This window comes from Leuresthes tenuis, unplaced genomic scaffold (genome assembly GCF_036924035.1).
Source record: "Leuresthes tenuis unplaced genomic scaffold, fLeuTen1.0.hap1 SCAF_12, whole genome shotgun sequence".
Taxonomy (NCBI): domain Eukaryota; kingdom Metazoa; phylum Chordata; class Actinopteri; order Atheriniformes; family Atherinopsidae; genus Leuresthes; species Leuresthes tenuis.
The window spans coordinates 29,832,394-29,851,018 of record NW_027325366.1 but is presented as its reverse complement, the minus strand read 5'-3'; the positions used below and the strand labels follow the sequence as shown (position 1 = coordinate 29,851,018).

Sequence of the window (18,625 nt, the reverse complement as noted above, 5' to 3'; positions counted from 1 at the left end):
TGAATGCAGCATATTCATATTCAGATTAACTCTCCTACCTGGAACTAAGGGAACAGCCAATGTAGGAATAACTTTACTAACTAACTAAATCGTAAATTGAAGTGCGTGATCTAGAAATGTGTTCTTTTTATCCTGTGAAATGCGAGTCACTGTTTTCAAGTGGGAAAAGCACCCCCGCAGATCTGAGGCTAGAAATCACTCTTAAAACAAACTGAAGTCCAGAGACCGGCAGTTTAAAAGTGTCACAGAAGAAAGAACGTCTCTTAAAAAATGCTGTAGCCTTCATAATGATGAGGTTGTATTCTGCTATCAAAATGAAACTGATATAAGTTTTAACATAATGAATCTGAGCTTTTGAGTTTTTCATTTTACATCAAAGTAAAAATTCTACTTGGAAACAATGAAATTGCAGCAAAGGGAAACCCTTAATAACTGACACATTACACCAGGATTTGCTCACTTATGTTGAATGAGGCTTTCTTTTGTGTCTTTAAAGCAAAGTCAGACCTGAAGTCTGGAGATAAATACTTATCAACTGTTCAGTAACGTCAGGACGGGCTCAGAAAAGAGTGCTTTTAAATTTGCATCATAACTGTATCCTGTACTGCCACCTCACTGCGTTTTCCATCGAATGTCACAGCGATTCACTTTTTTGGGTAAAATGAACACTAGCAGATTTAAAGCACACACTGGAACGTTGTATTTTCCATTTTAATCAGTTTATGATGACTAATATAAACCACAGCTGGGTGCTAATGCGATGTCCATGCTGTTCATGTGCGTGAGAGTGACCTGGGATTTTCCTAAAGAATTTTTAATTTTCTTAGGTGTGACATTTACAGCTTCGAGACCAAATCCAGCCTCATAAAGAGCTGCTGCCCACTCCCCTCATTTTTTTTTTCTATTACAAGCCTTTAAAAATACTGAGTTAATTTGTTTTTTTTGTCCACTGTGACATTAAAACATGAAGTGTGAGCGAGAGGTGTTTTAAAGGGTTCATTTCACTATTCCTAAAGCGCTCCACGGTCAGGAAATAAACACACTTGTGGAAAATGAAGTGTCTGATGTGGGTGTGAAACCTTCCAAAAGTCAGTAGGATTAGAAGGCTAGGCAATGCACAGAGCCGAAAACGTATTTACCACAGCTACCCAGCCTACACATCTGCCCGGGACAGTAAATTCAGGCTAAGTTACTGGAGCTATAAAGTCAGTTCACTGACTGCAGCGAGGTCAGCTGGATCCAGTTTTTGTAGAGACTTGCTCGGCAGGACATGGGGGCAACACCCAGGTGGTCGGGTGCTCTCCTTCCATGTCCAGACCATCTTTAGTCTGGTTTTGGCTCCGGTCCTGAATGGCTCCCTTTAGGCTTGTTAGACAGAAAGCAGCTTAAATCAAACGCGTCCTTTGTGTGTGGCGATCATGAATGGAGCACTTTTTAAACATGACACAAATCTATTTAAAGCTTCACCGTAGGTTAACGTATTTTATAGTGGCCACTGTGTATACACAACATCGCTCTCTGCCGAGGTGGATCTATTTTTTATTGAACCGCAAGTACAGTTTATTTAAAAAAATATAGAGCATGTCACTGATTAACACGGAGTTACAGCCTGTCAGGATTCCAGGACATACAAAGGCCAACGGTGCGATCCATGTGGTCACGTCCTGAAGTAAAGCCGAGGGAGGGGGAGGGCGGATGTTTATGCTCAAAAACAAAATGTACATTATAATTCAAGCAATGGTCAGGACAGCCCTCTCCCTCTTCCTCCTCTTCTTCTTCTTCTCCTCCAGTCGACCCGTGGCTTCGGCAAAGAACATCACTTCCTCTTTGCTCTCGATCTCCCGCTGGAGGAACTGGAGGGCGGCGCTGTTGAAGCCCATCACATCCTGAGGCGAAGGGACAGTGGACAAAGGTGAGCAAATATATCAGAGACAAAGCAACGAGACGCTTCTACATGCAGATGTTTACTGACTCTGATTGCAGACACTTTTGAGAGCGTGTTGGACCGCAGCTCATCGATGACAGACAGCAGCATCTGGTTACTGGTGATCTGACCAAAATGGATCCTGGAAGGAAACAATGACATCAGCTCAATACTGTTTCCACCAGAGCAATCACAGCAGCTGCATTAACACGCTCAGACCGGCTTTAAGGTTTCAAGATCTCTCTTATTACATCATTATATAAATAACTAATTCACTAACAACGAAGCTCGTGTTCACACTCGAAGCAGCAGTTTTGGCCACCTCCTCGTCTTCTTCATCACCATGTAATCATTCACCTCTTATTCTTCTAAACTTCTTCTATTCTTCTATGACCGTCCATCACAGACGCCTCAGAGATGTGGGATTCTTTCTTTTTTCTTTTGTTAGTTTTTCTGAATTTATCCAGTTTTATTTTGTCTTTCTTCAATGAGCACAGACCGTTTAAGTATCAAATTCAACAGAGGTCGTGCGTAGGTCTTACCTGAGAAGGAAAAACAGGCAGCGACAGACCAGCTCCACCTCCAGGCCCTGCTGGATGTAGCTGTTGAAGAGCTTCAGCAGCTCGGGAACGTAAGGAAACGGCAGCACCAGCAGAGAAACCTCCAGCTCACTGGTGATCACAGAGAGTGTTTTTAACAGACAGAACAACGTGTGCCGGGAGCTTCAAGTCAGGGTGAAATATCAGGTTCGTATCTTACCTCGATCTGACCTTCTTTATGACATCTAAAACGTAGCGGGACGACTACAAGAGGGACAGCAAGTCATTAAGTTCCAAGTTACAGCTGACACCAACCTTACCAACGAGGTTAATCCTTACACACAGTAAATATTATCAGTTAGGGGAGGCAATGATTTCCAGGGTTGTTCCACTCACCGAAACATTCCCAAAGGCCACAAGGATAGGGTTGGGTTTTGGAGGAGGAAGCTGAAAAACAGGCATCAGCTTTAAATTCACTCAAACTTTGCAAAAACAGCAAATCAGAGCCTCTCCAGCCTCATTAAAACAGGAGGTCTGAAATAACAACGGTCGGGGATAGCGCGTCTCTACCTCTTTGCCGGCTCTCTCACAGGCGTATTTGTGCTCTTCCATCTTCCTGAGGTCCTCTTTGTAAAGCTCCAGAGCCTCCATGATTCGCTCTGCCTGCAGAAATCACACAACAACAGCAAGAACATCAACAAGGAACATCGAAACCAGCCGAGTCGTAGCGTCTGTCTTCAATGTGTGAGCATAGTTGGGACCCAAATAATTCAGAAGTGCACACCTGTCTCAGTATGGTGTATGCACAGATGAATAAATATAGTGAAACATTTTAAGATAAAACAGATAAATGAATGTTTCCTATCTGATTCATTTTCTTAGGATCATTGATTGATATCATTATCATCATTACATAAACAAGCCTGGAACTAAATACTTCCATACTTCTGGCACAACAAGGCGAAAACACTCACAGCTTTGACAGTTTCAATGGTCTTCTTGCCAGCTGGTGCAGCCTCTCCCTCAGTCTCTCCGGGTACCTGCAGGGTGAGCCACAGTAGAACAACCATCTGACACAGCAGCATCACAAATGACTGAAAATACTCGAGTAAAAGACGTTTCTTAGACTCGGAAAACTGAGCAGAAGTTTAGACAGATGTGGCATTAGTTAGGGAAAGTGATTTGTGTTAAAGGTTAAAAGGTTTGAAGGGATTCGGTTTTGATCTATTCCAACAACCACATTGTCTACACAGCTTTTTCAGATAGTACACTATGAGCCGGAGGAAAGTTACAGAGATGTTAGTGAACTCTGGAAGCTGAAAAGAGGGTTCTCACCACAGGCACATCTCCTTTGGCCATGCTCTCTTCAAACTCCGCTTCTCTCTCCTGTAAATCCAAACACAAGGCAAATTAGAGCCCTGAACAAATGCCGATGTCACTTCTTAAACCCCGTCCTTCCACCTTACCATCTCCCGTTCCTCCTCCAGGATGATGGGCTCCCGGGTCCTCTCCCATAGCCGGAGGGACTTGTCGTGAGATGATGACACAAGATGGTCTCCGTTTGGACTGATGGCCACACACCAGACCTCCCGATGGTGGCCCTTTGACACAGAAAGGACAGTTAACAGATTTGACAGTAAATGGAAGAAAATCAAAGGGAAATGCAGCTACAGCTCGATGTCTTTAAGTCACTAATCTTAATGTGCCAACATCAGGCAGATGGAGAGGAGCATCACCTCAAGTGTCTGGATGTGCTCAAACTTGTCGGCATCCCACTGTTTGATCTTCTTATCCTTCCCTGCTGTGAAGAACAGGTGAGTCTTGGGGACAAACTGGAGGAACATGACGCTGTAGAGAGAAAAAAAGAATGAAAAAGGAAAATCAAGTAAAACTTCAAAGATACGAGAGTAATACAAAAGAAAAAAGGGGAAAGACAAGTCAGCTGGAACACAAAAGAGAGAAGAAAGAAAAGCAGGGAAGTGTATAGAAAGAAATGGAGAAAATTAACCCAGAAGAGATAAAAATGAAGTCCAATAAAGACAGCGGAAAGAAGAAAAAAAACACTAAGGACATAAAATGAGATGATCCAGAGGAAAACAGATGAGCGGTGAGATGAAAGAGCAGCTGGTGTGACCACGGTCCCTAACCGCCAGAGATGAAGTCAGAGCTGGAGACTAAACAGCCCTGAAAATGATTTCATCACTTCATATTTGATGAAAACCTGTTTCTGTTCCAGTCAACTTATGAGCAGTTTGGCCCGGACACGTGTCAGCTGATACCTGTCGTCATGAGCAAACAAGGATCTGTGGCAGTCGCCAAAGTCCAAACCCCAGATCTTCACGTTCCTGTCAGCAGAGCCGGTGGCGATAAGTGTGTTATCCTGTTAACAGAAACACAAGGTGAGACGAGGGGACAGCTGACGTCTCACAAGCTGGTGCAGCAACAGATACTCTGTGCATCATTCAACACAAAGAACAAGACAGGAAGTCCCCAAACCCCCCCCCCCAGCAGGTCAACCACACTAAAAACTGGCCAAATAAATGCAAACAGCAAAGTGTAGCTGAGCTTAAACTCCAGTTTGCTTCACCATACAACAGTATTTACAAAAAATAAAGCTGCTTTTGTAATTTTCCATTTTCAAATGTGGAAAAAAAACCTGTAGGACACTGAAAGATACACTTTTTACGTTTATAACCGTTTAAAATTCTTAACTAATCAACACAATGTGCTGCGAGGAGCTGGCATGAAGACAGATGGGAAGACAATGCTGACAAGACAAAACTTTTATGAGGAGGGACGTGAACTCATCCTGTAGAATAAACAGGTGAGAATTTCAGCCAAACGGTGATGTCTCAAGATTTTGAGATTTGCATACAAAAGAATATTTCTGTGACTTTCCAACGCTGCCAAAAGCTGCCAATGCTGCCAATGCTAAGCTCTAAATAACAAATAAAAACAACTATCCCAGCTCCACCTCCACCTGCGTCCTGTTCTATCTCCTTTATCCATCCATGTCACTTCTTACTGTAAAGCCTCACAGAAGTCCCTGAATTCCTTTTATTACTCCACTTCATCAACTTAAACAGATAAAGTGTTCTTTAGATGATCTGTCCATGCTGAATTCTGAGAGTCGATTACCTTTATATTCAGGTAGAAAATGTTGCATCTACTCACATGTGAGATGTCCAGGCAAAGTACAGGCAGCTTGTGTCCATACAGAGACAGGAAGAACTGAGGCAGCAAGAGGGAGACAGTTCAGATCAACTTTATAATGCTTAATGTTTGGGAACTCATATGTCTGCTTATGTGCACAAGCCTTGAGCCACCCTTCATTTCTTTATATATTACCCAGAAAACAGAAGCAGGTGCAGCAATTCACTGATATATACACAAACATCAATGGAAATACAGAAAATAAAGCAAAAAACTGAGTTTGTAAAATCATCAGGAGAGTTTGAAAGGGAATTATTGGTCTGAGCTCCTTTATTCTCCAACACAGCCTGAACCCTCTGAGACGAGCTTTCTGTCATTTCAGGAGTCTTCAGGAATAGTTCTCCAGGCTTCTTGAAGGACATCCCAAAGCTCTTCTTTGGATGTGGGCTGCCTTTTGTTCCGTTCTCTGTCAGATGATCCCACACTGCTTCAATAATGCTGAGGTCCGGGCTCTGGGGAGGATTCATCCCTCCATAAGACCTGTTGCCACTGATTTTCAGTCCACTTCTTGTGTCATTTGGCATAGCTCAGCCTTTTCTCCCTGTTTCCCTTCCTTAAGAATGGCTTCTTGACAGCCACCCTTCCACGGAGACCATTTCTGATGAGGCTTGGGCCAACAGTAGATGGATCAGCTGAAGGTCCAGATGCATCTCTCAGGTCCTGTCAGGTCACAGCTGGATTTTTTCCTCTTTCTTAAGGACATCACTTTCAGATCCTGTTCATCTGCTGTAGATAGTTTTTTAGGCCTGACACTTCTTCTTTTGTCCTCCACTTGTCCAGTTTCTTCAAATGTTTTAAGGACACACTGCACACCGTGCTGAGATATGCTAATAGCTCTGAGATATGCTAATAGTTTTCAGCTAATAGCTCTTTGGGAATCACCTTGTTGCTGCAGAAATCCTATTTTACTGGAACACGTTATGTTTCTCCATCACAACCCTGAGTTAGAGGCCTTTTATGTGCAAAAATTACTCATACGTCAGTGTTAAGTGGCTTAACAAAGACACATTTCTCTAAAAATGATGAAAAAAAACAAAATAAAAAAAGCAGCCAAAGACCAAAGAAAAGCTTATGCTCGATACCACTTTTAAAATTTTACCAGAAAGTCTGGCAGCTTGGAAGCAAAATAGAAAGAAATAAGAGGTGGCTCCAGACTTCTGCACAGTGCTGTATTCATGTAAAATGTACCTTAAGGGTGTCTGTGTAGAAAATCTTGACGGTGCAGTCTAACAAAGACACAGCCAGCAGTCTGTGGTCAGGAGAAAACTTCACACACAGAACGTCCTCCTCCAACTGCAGAGTGCGAGTGTGTTTCACCGTCAGCCTCCTGCATCACACACACAGCACCTCGTCTGACATTTCACCCGAGCATCTTTCTTCTATACCAAGCACTTCACAAGCTTTTCAATCGAACCCAAGAATGAATCAAACTGTGCAGCAAAACATAATCCAGAACTGTGAAGGGTAATACAAGACAGACGTGGGCGATAACTTACTTCAGGCCAGTGCTCTGGTCTTTTATCAGCTCAAACTCCCAGAACTTCACCGTCTTATCTGCACTTCCTGTGACGATCCCCCTCTGCAGGACACAATAAGTAAAACACCACAGATAAGTAAGTCAGAAATGGTAATAAAACTAGAGGGATAGACATGAGGAAAGGGTAGCTGAGCAGGTCAGAAGTGCTGCTGGCAGGCGGGCTGACCTGGTCTGGGGCGAGGCACAGGGACCACACGGCTCCATCATGGGCGTCTACGGTCTCCAGAAGGCTTCCTGATGCCAGCTCGAAGATCTGCAGCTTCCCACTCTGACAGGGAAAAACAAAATGAATGACAAAAGGTTTGTAGCGTTTATAGAGGAATATACCACTCACCACAGGCACAGTCATCTAAATCCAACATCAGTCTTCAAATAAGGAAAAAAAACAGACATCTAAGCCGCAGTTAATAAAACTAACTGCACACAGGAGCTTATCACTCACAAGAACGTTTGAACACCAAAGAAGACTCCAAATACCTTAGTGCCAAGGATTATCTGTCTGTCTCCCGGCACAAAAAGGGAGCAGAGGGCGTAATCACACGCCATGGTGCGAATCACCTGCAGGGTTGACCTGTGCGAGGCGGAGGAGGAGGCAGTTAGAGGCCGACGTCAGTGTGGCGAAACAGACCAAATCTAATATCCCGGCGCGCCTGTCACCTGTTCCAGACTTTGACCGTGTCTCCAGACGCGGAGAGGACAGCCAGGTTGTCGGAGCTGAAGGCAAGCGTGCGGACGTCGGTGCGGTGGCCACCCAGCGTGAGGCGAGCCGTCTTATTGGCTGCAGGAGTCTTATCCAAGGTCTTCAGGCTGTACGTCTCAATGGTGTTGTTCTGCAGCAGCAGTGCCACCTTCAGCTCACCGCCTGCACACGACAGGCAGTCCACCCACCTGAGAGGGGAGACGCGGGGGTTAGGGACGGCCTGCTGGCCACAGTCTCCCCTATCTTACGTCTGCTGCTGTTACGTTTGCTCCACACTGACCTGATCTTGGCAGAAGCCTTGATGTTCGTTAGTCTGATGATCTCGTCCTTCAGCATCCTTTCCACCACCGGCTCTGCTTTCTGTTCGCCTGCATCTTCCTGAGCTCTGCAGAGGGAAGCAGCAACACGACAAACTTGAGTCTGCAGTCGCAGTTTTAGAGACTTTAATAATGGGTTTAACACTAAATAAAAAGGGGATAACTATGCTGGCGACTGTATAACAGTAACTTATATGCTTCATACTTATACGAACTATTGAGTCACATTAATGAACAGAAACTCACAACAGAAGTGGGTTCATTTAGATTATGATCAGCTGACAGGTTGTGTTATTGGAATACACATATAAATGTGTGTGTGCCCCCCATGACCCTGAGTAGGATTCAGCAGGTATAGAAAATGGAGTAATATTTTCAGCTGCTTCCATCCACCGTCACTATGTTTTACTGCAAACTTTGCACACTGATATGAACAGCTGTCATAGGTAATATGATGTTATATCACTCCACATATGGGAAAACTTCATTTAAAGACCTTTTCTTAATATACCACACTTTGTGTTCAGTTTAATCTTGCATTAATGGCTAACTTTGAGCATGCATCGTGTCACTTTCACAGATGTGTCTAAATGAAACCATGAGGTACTTTAGGACCAGAATGGCTGATATATTACACATCTCACGTCCGAAGATGGCTTAAAAGGCTTTAAAAGTGGGTACATGAGCAAAAGCAGAGCCCACAGTGCCTAAGATTAAGGGGTACAAAGAAAGAGGAGTGGATGTTGTGACCGTAGTTCTTCATTTTACCATGAATTCATCTCACAGACATGTTCTTTCTTCTGCTGCTGGCTGTGTAAAAGCACATCTAACAGATCAGTAGGAATAATGTCTATATGAGAATCTATCCGACTACTTAAGAAATGTTCTTATTTATACATGCTACGCGCTGTAAAGTACAAAGTCTGTGGTATAATGCAAGTGTGTTTGCAAACTGGTGAAAGCACTCACTGACCCACTCATCCAACTCCTCGTGGGACGAATGTGCTTCAGATGACGTCTTATCCCCCAAAATTAACTGTTTGACTCTGGATCAGTGAGTGCTCAAACAGAATCAGTGGTAACGGCGACAGAAAACAAATTTGAACCTTCAAAGACACCAGAAATACTTACTTTGCTGCCTTCTTTTTGGCTTTCTTCAGCTTCTTGGTCATTTTTCTCTGCACTTCGCCCTCTGACAGCACAGTGAAGAGCTCCAGCACCGATTCACTGCCCTGATCCAGGTGTGTGAGACGTATGGATTTAATTGTCACTACAAACACTTTATTTTCCTGATACATCACATAAAATACAAACTGCTTTGTTTCAACTGAGCACACTGGAAAAATGACAGAAAGAAACAATGGGCTGAAAATAAAGGAAGCAAAGTGTTTAGACTTTAATGTGAATTATATCAAGCAGACTCGTCATGTTTCACGATGATAATGAATGCTTTGGATGCTTAAACAACGTGTTGAACGACCCAACCGGCTACTGATGAGGGCCACAGTAAAGCTCAAAGTGCTGGAAACCCCTCAGAGCTACAGACATGCCTCAGAAGGCTCAACTGCTCTGAAAAACATCAACAAGAAGCATGTTTCCTCCTGACTACTGGTTTTTCCTTTAGCTGTTGCCATCCTTTATTTCTGCAGCCAAAACATGTTACTGAAGGGATTAACCCACGAACCTGAGGACACCATACAGGTAACTCACCTGTCACTCTGAGCCCCTCCCATACAGAAACTGTCACTTTAACAGAATTCACTGCAGCCTTTGGCACAGACTTCATTTTACAGTCCAACACTTTTCCACTTCCCTAAGACCTAAAATCTATTTTGATTCACTTATTTTCTCCATAATTCCTGAGGCAGCCATGACATTTTCATAACAGTTCAGAGGGCTTAAAGGGAACATCTTGACACTCACGTGGCAGGCGATGACTCTGGCCTTGGTGTCTGTGCTCAGCGACACAACTCTGTCTCTGGCTTCTCTCAGGATGGAGCCGGCCTTCTTACAGCTCAAGATGCGCTAAGAAAAATAAAACAAAACAGGAGTGAGACTGAAGAACACTTTAAACAGATTAGTCGCCACCTGCTCTGACAGATTTGATACCCAAAAGACTTTAAATAAGCACAATTAAATTATGCTCAATGTCTTTTTTACAACAGCATGTTGACTAAAGTTTTACCTCTTCAAGACTTTCATCCTCCCCTTCCACATTGTCTCCATCATTGTCATCATCCAGCAGAGTTTTCCCCTTTTTCACTTTGGGCTCACCCTCAGCTTTTTCCTGACCACAACCAGACAGACAGACAGAATCAATGATGACAACGGCTAACGGGCTGTGAAATCACAGGCTGCGCAAAAGGGATTTATGTCAGTTATGCGCTGGCTTGCTCAGTGAGAAACAAAAACACAACATGGCTCTCATGCTCTTCCTCACCTCCTCCAGGTAGCTGATGTCCCAGGCTCGGAGCTCGCTGTCGGCCGAGCCCGTTAACAGCCTGTTCTCCTGGTTCAACAGCACCATTCCCCAAACCTGAGGGAGAAACACACACTGCCACTGTCACCTCATTCCTCCCTGGAGGACAATTCCAAGTTTGACTCAACAGAAACACTCAAAATGAGACATTTTGTGTGGCTGCATCTAAAAGAAAAAGTTTGGTACACCAGCGCAACCCAAGCAAAAAGTTCGTCTGGAGCCCTGGAATATAGAGAAAGAGGCTCTCACCTCACTGCGATGCCCCACCATGGTCCTGAAGCAGTGCTGTGTGTCCAAATCCCACCACTTCACAAAAGTATCCTTGGAGCTGTACAGCAGCAGAAACACGCAATCGCACACTATGTCAGTAACTCTGGGGTTACAAAGACTGTATAAATAAATTACATTTACTTTAGTGGTAATCTGCCTTTTCCAAGACTGAAAATTCCAATAATTTCCGCTGTCTACCACAGATTACACTGTGTTAGCGTGACTGCTATACACAGCAGAACAGAACAGGCGGTGGTGTCGAGTACTGACGAGTTCCTGAAATACATCAGTGCAAAGTTAAGAAACACTCACCGTATAATGTGTCTTTTTTTAATATAAAGTCCGTGTAAACGTGTCTTTATGTGTATAGCAGAAGGGGAACATCGGTCATCATGTTGAAATCTTTTTCTTTTAAAAGCTAAAACTCTGTATATATATATATAAACACAAATCAGACCCACATGCGAGGCCACATTGAATGTGGCGTGAGGTCACATGATGGCTCCCAAGTTCATGCCAGATTACTCTGGCGACCGGGTGGGTTTGTGTCAGATTAAACCTCTGTAACTTACATCAATAGCTTTTACACGTGGGATGTCAAAATGAAAGAATTCTGCTGGTTTTTTATCTAATATTGAACTTTTTTCACTTGTTGAAATTTCCACTCATCCTCCTCATCATCACATACTCTGTGATCCAAGAAGAATCACTTTCAATAGGTAAGCGGTTTTCATGAGCAACATCCGATCAGCTACTAGTTATTTGTTTAAAGGCGTGTTAACCTTGTGATCAGGAGGTTCTTGTCTTTAAGGAACAAGGCCTGTGTGATGATATCTTTATGGCCTTTCAGCCTGTACAGCCCACACTCGTTGATGATGTCCCACACGATCACATCTGTGTCCTGAAGGAGGAGAAAATCACAATAAACAAATCAGCAATCTTCAACTCGCTGTAACATCTGTGTTAAATATGTTGTAGTCCTCAAAGTTTCACCTCAATTCCCAGTTTTATAAGATGTTAGCGACCTGACAAAATCTAAGAAAATCCTGCGTTTTGTACCTTGGAACCAGTGACGAGCCGCGCCCCCAGCGCATCGTAGTTTATAACGGTGATGGCAGACTTGTGGCCATTGAAGGAGACGCTGCTTTCACCGTTCAGCAGGTTGAAGATTTTAACAGCGCCGTCCTCATAGCCCACAGCGATGTGAACGCCATCAGGAGAAGGACAGAGGAAGCTCACTTCGTGTTTCTGGCCCTGCAGGATCAAAACCTGGACAGAAGGATTAAATCTTCGGTTTAAACGCTTTAACCAGATACCTGGTTGCTTCCTATGGAGCCGCCATAACTGTGCTAAAGCCTCACCTTCTCTCCTTTTCGCACATCCCAGATGAAGACATGTTCGCATGCGGCAGCGGCCACGTAGCGCCCCTTCTCGCCTCCTCGAAGCGTCACGTACGTGATGTTGGCCTTCTGGCTGCCGATTACTCCAAACACTGCAGTGGCAGCGTAGCGCAGGTACTGCTTGGTCAAACCCATGACCGGCAGCCTGACGGGATGGTGAGTTCTGTTTCACAGGAACAAAGGACAGACTCTAACAAATCACTCTATTGATGGAGCAGAAATACTCTTCTATTCCTAAGTATTCCCATATTAGTCCCATACGTCTGAGGCATTTGATTTCAACAACAACTGCTCTCCAGGAATACTTAAATAATAATCTATTTCTCCAGTTAAAAACAGCACATGATTCCTTTAAAAAAATATGTGCCAACATCAGTGAAAAAAGACTAAATTTCCTCAAGAAGCATGTTTAGAAATGGAGTTTCCATGCAGACAAGCACAGGCACACCTGCTGCTTTATTCCTGCTGCTTTGAGTCAGAGTCCGACCTGATTTGAAAGGTCCTGCATGGATCAAATGTGTTATTTACATTATCAATTATTGTTATTTTGAATCCTGGCTTAAGTTTTTCTGGGAGGAATTTGTTCGTTCTGTGGGGGGTCTTCTCGAGAACTCTGTCATCCTCCAATTATCAAAAGAAAATTGACGGATTTTTTTATTAATCTCATTATCATTATCCTACAATGTTTGGTGTTTCCATTCTCTCCTGAGAAGCTGGTTTAAAATTAAAGATAGGTATCATGTACATTTAGAAAACAGTAATAATAACATTTCACAGTCTCAACATTTGATGTGATATCGTTATATAACATTCCTGTACAGTATAAGGTTTAAATGTTTGTAAAGCATTGTATTCAGTTTTAATAAAATATTCAGCTGTCCAACCTTTGTACTAATGCCATAGAATGTAATCCTATTAATTAAACATGTTTTTAGAATATTTTTATCTTTATCTCTGTCTCTTAATGTCTTAAAACATGTAAATATACCAATATCGTCAATTTTACGCAACATCTGGTTACAAAATACAGTTGCATCAGTTACTCATCCATTATGTAGATGTGTGAAACATAGAAAAAGACAGGTTTCAAACCACATGTTTGTAACTTGTCTTTTAAGTATAACTTAGCCTTTTTACACACTTTTCGGCACATTGGAAGCTAAGTATCTGGCCACAAAACTGATGAGAGCGTTCGTTTTGTGACACCAACATGCCCGCTTGTTTTAAGCAGGCCACTTCCAACGGTTGAAGCAACTCATAACAGAAACTCCGCCTGTCTGATTTTCACAACATTTTAAATCGAGCACATCCACATACAGTACTCTGCCTGGTTCTGAACCCACGTGGTGACGTTCTCGTCTAAATCAACCTCAGGAAACCAAACAAAACGTATATTTGTGTCTGTAAATGTTACACAGAATGTTAACGTTTCAGCTAAAAATTAAACAAGTTTCAGTGTGTTGAGTTTGTCTTCTTACCTTTAAATTTTGGTGGCTACCTGCTAACTTGTGTTGTCTTCCTAGCGTAGCTGTTCGGACTCAGACCCAACTAATCAATAACCAATGACTCGAAACACAATAAAAGCGTAGTGTACCATATACCACCATATTATCTGTTAAAGTACACACATACAAATATTATGAAATTAGTTCTTAGCGGTATTAGGGAGTAAATCCTGAGCCGAACTGATAACATTTTTATATGTTTTACTTCTGTCTCGCAGTCGATGTCATTCTGTTGCTTTTGTCTGCGATACCAGAAAAAAACGTTGTTTAACTTTACGTAGCTGTGTCAGTTTAGGAAAACATTTTTTTAATAACCCAGTTATCATATAAAAATACGTTTGAGAGAATATTTTTGTTTATTTAGATGTTCGGTTCGCAGTTATTGGTTTACAGTTTACGTAAATGCTGTCACTTCTCACCGTTTCCCGAGCAACCACAGCGGAAGTGATACTACTCTAGTCAGCTGATTAGCAACTGATGAGTCAAAAGTACCATGAACAGCGTTACTGGTACCGGAAAATCATATGTCGTTCAGGCAAAATAAGAGCATGTTTAGAATTCAGTGGAAAAGGAAAACAGAAAGCGGAGCACAACAATTTTTGTGAAGCTAATCATGATTAAATATGCAGTTAGCACATGCATAACACAGAATCTTAACGTGTCAAATTCAATAATGCATACTAATAAATAATCAATTTTTTTTGGGGGGGGGGGGGGGGGGCAGGAGCTGAAGCAGTGACAACAAACTTTATCATGATATTTTCCTTGTGAAACAATATAAGGCACAAAAGATATCTAAAAGTGAGGGATTTCATAAGTCTTGAGGATTTTAACTGCCAGTAAGGACCAACTGAGCTAAACATTAAATTAAAAACTCTAATTTGATGAAAATCCACCATCTAATCCGTTCACTTTCTATTCTTGGCTCTGTTCAGGATATTGAAGGTCTGCATATTTATAACAAAAATGCCTGAATACATTATTTGAGCGTATTCTGATTATTTATATAACCGTTAAAATGTTTTTTTTTTACTTATCTGCGTAAAAGTAGAATATGAGACTAGTAAAAATGTTTCTATCACAGTTACCATATAATTTTGCACTGTTTGTGCCCCCTTCATGTGATTGGTACCAACTTATTTACATCTCAGTTTGTTTCACTTCAATATTTAAAACATTTCCTTTTGATGTGCATCTGTTGATATCATGATCATAATGTTAGTTGCAAGCAATAGTGGATTATATATTACAATTCACAGACAGATCTAGAAGGTGGGTTGACAGGATGCGTGACGCAAACACACTAAATATGTTTAAATAGAAAAATGGCTTAATTTAAATAAGGGGGGAAAAAAAGGTGGGTCTTTGAGAAGTATTACTTTGAAATCCCAAACCGGATGTAGTTTAGTTTACGGCAGCCAACTTATTAGTCGCAACAGCAGTCAGCTAGTAGCATGTTTGCTAAGTGTATAAACCCGGGTAATTGGCGCTTTTAAACCTATTTTTTTCGCTCTTGTTGCGGTGCATTTGTTTACGGATGTGAGGACACGTATTTACGTCGATATCTGCTGAGTGCACAAGTTGTCGTGAGGAGATTTATTAATTATTGATATTTTTGGCGTGGACATCACCTCTGTCTGGGTTAGCTAGGTAGGTAACTGCTGATTTTGTTGTTTTAAAAAAAATACCATCGGGCCAAAAAACAGTCTTCACTAATTATTAAAGACAGTTTTCCTCCTCGGAGTCTGTAAATATGACTGGAAAGGGAAGGAAGTTCCGTGTCTCAGGGAGGAAATTAGATTGTTTTTTTAAGGTAACACGACAGCTTCCTCGGACCAAAGTTGTCTTTACTCTCCCACCACAAACCTGTGTTTTGGTTGATTAATTTTATGATATGCAGCTGTTACAGAGTCCCGATGTTCCTGTAACACAGTGCTGCGTCTGACATTTAAGCTCAGTCATCATTTTTTATATATCTGGCGGATTATTGAAAATCGAAATATCGATATTTACTGTTTTTTTGCGACAGAGATTGAATGTTTTTAGTCTAATTTCATGTTTCTGGAATAGCTCCGGATACTAAACGTACTGTTTAAAAAAAAAAGCAGAAAATGATCTGCTGGAAATAGCTGAAAAAGCTTTCTACAAATGACTTAATCAAAATTCAATTTGTTATTGAGAAATTTTGTATAAATGAACTAGCCATCCATCCATTTTCTATACCCGCTTAATCCAATTCAGGGTCGTTGAGAATCTGAATTAATGTGTTACTAAGTGAACGTAGTTGAGGTTCTTGAGCTTTCATCTGTTTATTTAAGGCTTTGTATCTGGAATTTGATACGATGACGCCACAGTATCTGATCAGAGAGACTGTTTACATGCTACTATTTAACGAAGCATGGAGCTCACCCTTTCTAATCTGGTGATATCGTTGTTTTTTGAAGGGTTCTTGGTGACTTTGTGATCTAAAATGAGTGAAGTCTGGTTTATCTTGCTGCAGTTTGGCTGATAGTGGTGTGAAATACAGTTAAAATGTCTAACGTACACCCAAGTAACAACACAGAACATATTTTGTTCACAATTTTATCTCTTTTAATAGACACGAGGACCTCTGAACTCAGCTTAAAGTCATTGAAGCTTGTGTACTTGAAGGTGTTTTCTGCAGAAGTGTGATGTGGAAACTGGATGAATCCCAAGAGTGAAAAAGGCTTCATTGTGTGAAATAAACGATATCTGTGTAGGGATAGGTGCTGGGTTTCATTAGGGAGGAAAAAGAAGTGCACTGAACCTTTGGAAACGTTGATAATAGCGTCTCCACAGCTGTATCCTGGCTACTCTATCACAGTAGAGGTAAACACTCAGATTGATATCAGAACCCGCTGACTTTTTTTTCCTGATTTGTGTTTTCATGCAGGCCGTGTGGTTGCAGGCCCTGTGTGAGCTTGTACTGCCAGAGGGGATGGATCCTCTGGGCGCTCGCTCCCAGTTTGTGGATATCCAGACTCTTCCGACGTGGCAGCAGCAGCTCAGAGAGGATGGTGTCAAAACGCCGCTGGAGCAGAGCGACGACCCGCTCAGCCAGCAGGCCTTCCCCTCTCCCTTCCCCTTTAGACCGGACATCAACAGGAAGATCATCCTCTTGTGAGTCACTAACAGTTCTTCATATTGTTGCTGTTAGCGTGTAAATGTCTCTTGTAAATCAGTTTGCTTTCTATGTTTGGATGTGATTTAAAACGGTGCCGTGTGATGTTTTTCCTGTTTTGTTGCATTAGAACCTCTAATTTAAAAATATTTATTTTCAAATTTAATGTGCAGAAGACCAATGACTTATGCAACAGATCAGAGTTGTTTATATAAATTAAATAAAATACTAATGAATACAGCGTTACACACTGATGTATCTTTCTTTTTAATACTCAATGTTTGGGCCCCTCGCTCTTCCTCAAGGTGGGTTCTTCACATGGGTGCTTGGTGTCTTGCAAGAAAGGACAGATTCACAGATCATACAAAGATCATTAATTAGAGAGGCAACAAAAGCCTGAATAAGCCGTTTATAGGACCACTTTAGGCCGTAGACTCCACAACGATGAGCATTCATTCCTTAATTAATAAAATGCCATGCTTTGAGACTGCTGCTGTGGGCAAATGAGACTAAAAGGGAACTTTTTAGCCACAGTGAAAAACTCCCGTGCTTGTGGCACATTTCCATTAGCCCGGGTCCCCCACATGCTCAGTGAAGCATGGTGGTGGCAGCGTCATGCCGTGGGGATGTTTGTCATTAGCAGAGCCTGGGAAACTGGTCAGAATTCAATGAAAAATGTAACCAACGGTGCTGAGTACAGGCGAACTATTTAGGGAAATCTGTTTCCAGTCTGAGATGGAGGTTCACCTTCCAGAATCCCAGTGACCCCAAACGCACCGCTCAAGAAACACACAAGTGATCTGTTTGAATGTGTTGTTTGGTCAAAATGCTCAAGTACTCTGTTCTTTTTTTGTGTCAAAGCTATTAACACTTTGCACTTGGAAGAGCTAGATGTGTTTTTGCTTCTAAAATCATATAAACCCAAACACAAAAATCCATTTTGATGCAGCAAAATGGGATAAAGGCTAGAGAAGGTGAATTCCACAGGGCTTTGTAAAGGATTATGTGTCGGTAAGCCTAAACATCTTTTTTTAAATATCCAACATGATGGAATTCTTTCTCCAAAGCAGCTATCACACATATTTATATCAACAAAGGTTCCTCAGTTGGTTGAAAAGCAGCTAAACGTGGATGAATTGCATTAATCACGGTAAAATTGTGGTTTGTGTTAAAATGTAAATGCTGTTTCTGAGCCTTGCGGTGCCATGAATGCCACGATTGTTCTCAGATTCTCAACAAATCTCTTTTTGGTTTCTTTTGGCTAATGCTTTGCTTCTTAGGTCCAAACCATCCGTCTGTATTGACGTTACGCCTGCAGAAGTCATGCGATCAGTCCTGTTTGAACTTTGATCTTGTATCTTGATTGTGCTCTTTGACCCATTCACTTCTGAGTTCTTGTGTAACCACAAAGTCTTTTTGATGGTGCAGAATGAAGCGATTTAGATGTTAGACGAGAAGCAAATAAGATCACACCGTTTCCATGCTCTTAAGAAATCTAATATGTGAAGCCCTGATTAGTTCATTCGTGTTTAACTCACCGGTGAAAGCCTACACAGTCTCGTCAGGTGCTGAGTGGCCTCGTGGTTTGTTGGGAACAGC

General features: G+C 42.0%; 2 protein-coding genes across 4 annotated transcripts in view; one reads left to right on the top strand and one right to left on the bottom strand.

Moving 5' to 3' along the window:
• Window positions 1–1,533: 1,533 nt before the first annotated feature.
• wdr3 (WD repeat domain 3) lies at window positions 1,534–13,930 on the bottom strand. Its single transcript, XM_072397430.1, has 27 exons — window positions 13,858–13,930; window positions 12,341–12,542; window positions 12,039–12,248; window positions 11,762–11,880; window positions 10,959–11,037; window positions 10,671–10,766; window positions 10,416–10,517; window positions 10,154–10,255; window positions 9,362–9,462; window positions 8,194–8,298; window positions 7,871–8,101; window positions 7,691–7,784; window positions 7,380–7,481; window positions 7,173–7,255; window positions 6,865–7,003; window positions 5,638–5,694; window positions 4,743–4,843; window positions 4,200–4,311; window positions 3,930–4,064; window positions 3,799–3,849; window positions 3,438–3,503; window positions 3,034–3,126; window positions 2,860–2,910; window positions 2,684–2,727; window positions 2,467–2,595; window positions 1,973–2,066; window positions 1,534–1,886 (listed from the first exon to the last, which is right to left on the bottom strand). Exons 2-27 carry the CDS (start codon window positions 12,512–12,514, stop codon window positions 1,731–1,733), a joined length of 2,826 nt encoding a protein of 941 aa, XP_072253531.1. The 5' UTR covers window positions 12,515–12,542; window positions 13,858–13,930; the 3' UTR covers window positions 1,534–1,730.
• Window positions 13,931–15,296: 1,366 nt separating this feature from the next.
• Window positions 15,297–18,625, top strand: part of gdap2 (ganglioside induced differentiation associated protein 2) — a 358,630-nt gene continuing 355,301 nt past the window's right edge. For 2 of the 3 annotated variants that reach the window (XR_011917975.1, XM_072397434.1), the window contains exon 1: window positions 16,133–17,025. Coding sequence is in view for 2 of the 3 variants with exons in the window: in XM_072397434.1 (XP_072253535.1) it covers window positions 16,793–17,025 (233 nt within the window). In the remaining variant the exon portion in view is untranslated. Of the gene's footprint in view, window positions 15,535–16,132; window positions 17,026–18,625 lie in introns of those variants that run through there. The other variant, XM_072397435.1, reaches the window with a different exon arrangement.

Excerpts from the sequence above, each read along its gene's own strand:
- wdr3 (XM_072397430.1), bottom strand. The coding sequence starts at position 12,514 with ATGGGTTTGACCAAGCAGTACCTGCGCTACGCTGCCACTGCAGTGTTT. Across the intron at positions 10,767-10,958 it reads TGGTGGGGCATCGCAGTGAG|GTTTGGGGAATGGTGCTGTT; the intron begins GTGAGAGCCTCT and ends TTTCTCCCTCAG. Across the intron at positions 4,844-5,637 it reads TTTGCCTGGACATCTCACAT|GATAACACACTTATCGCCAC; the intron begins GTGAGTAGATGC and ends TTCTGTTAACAG.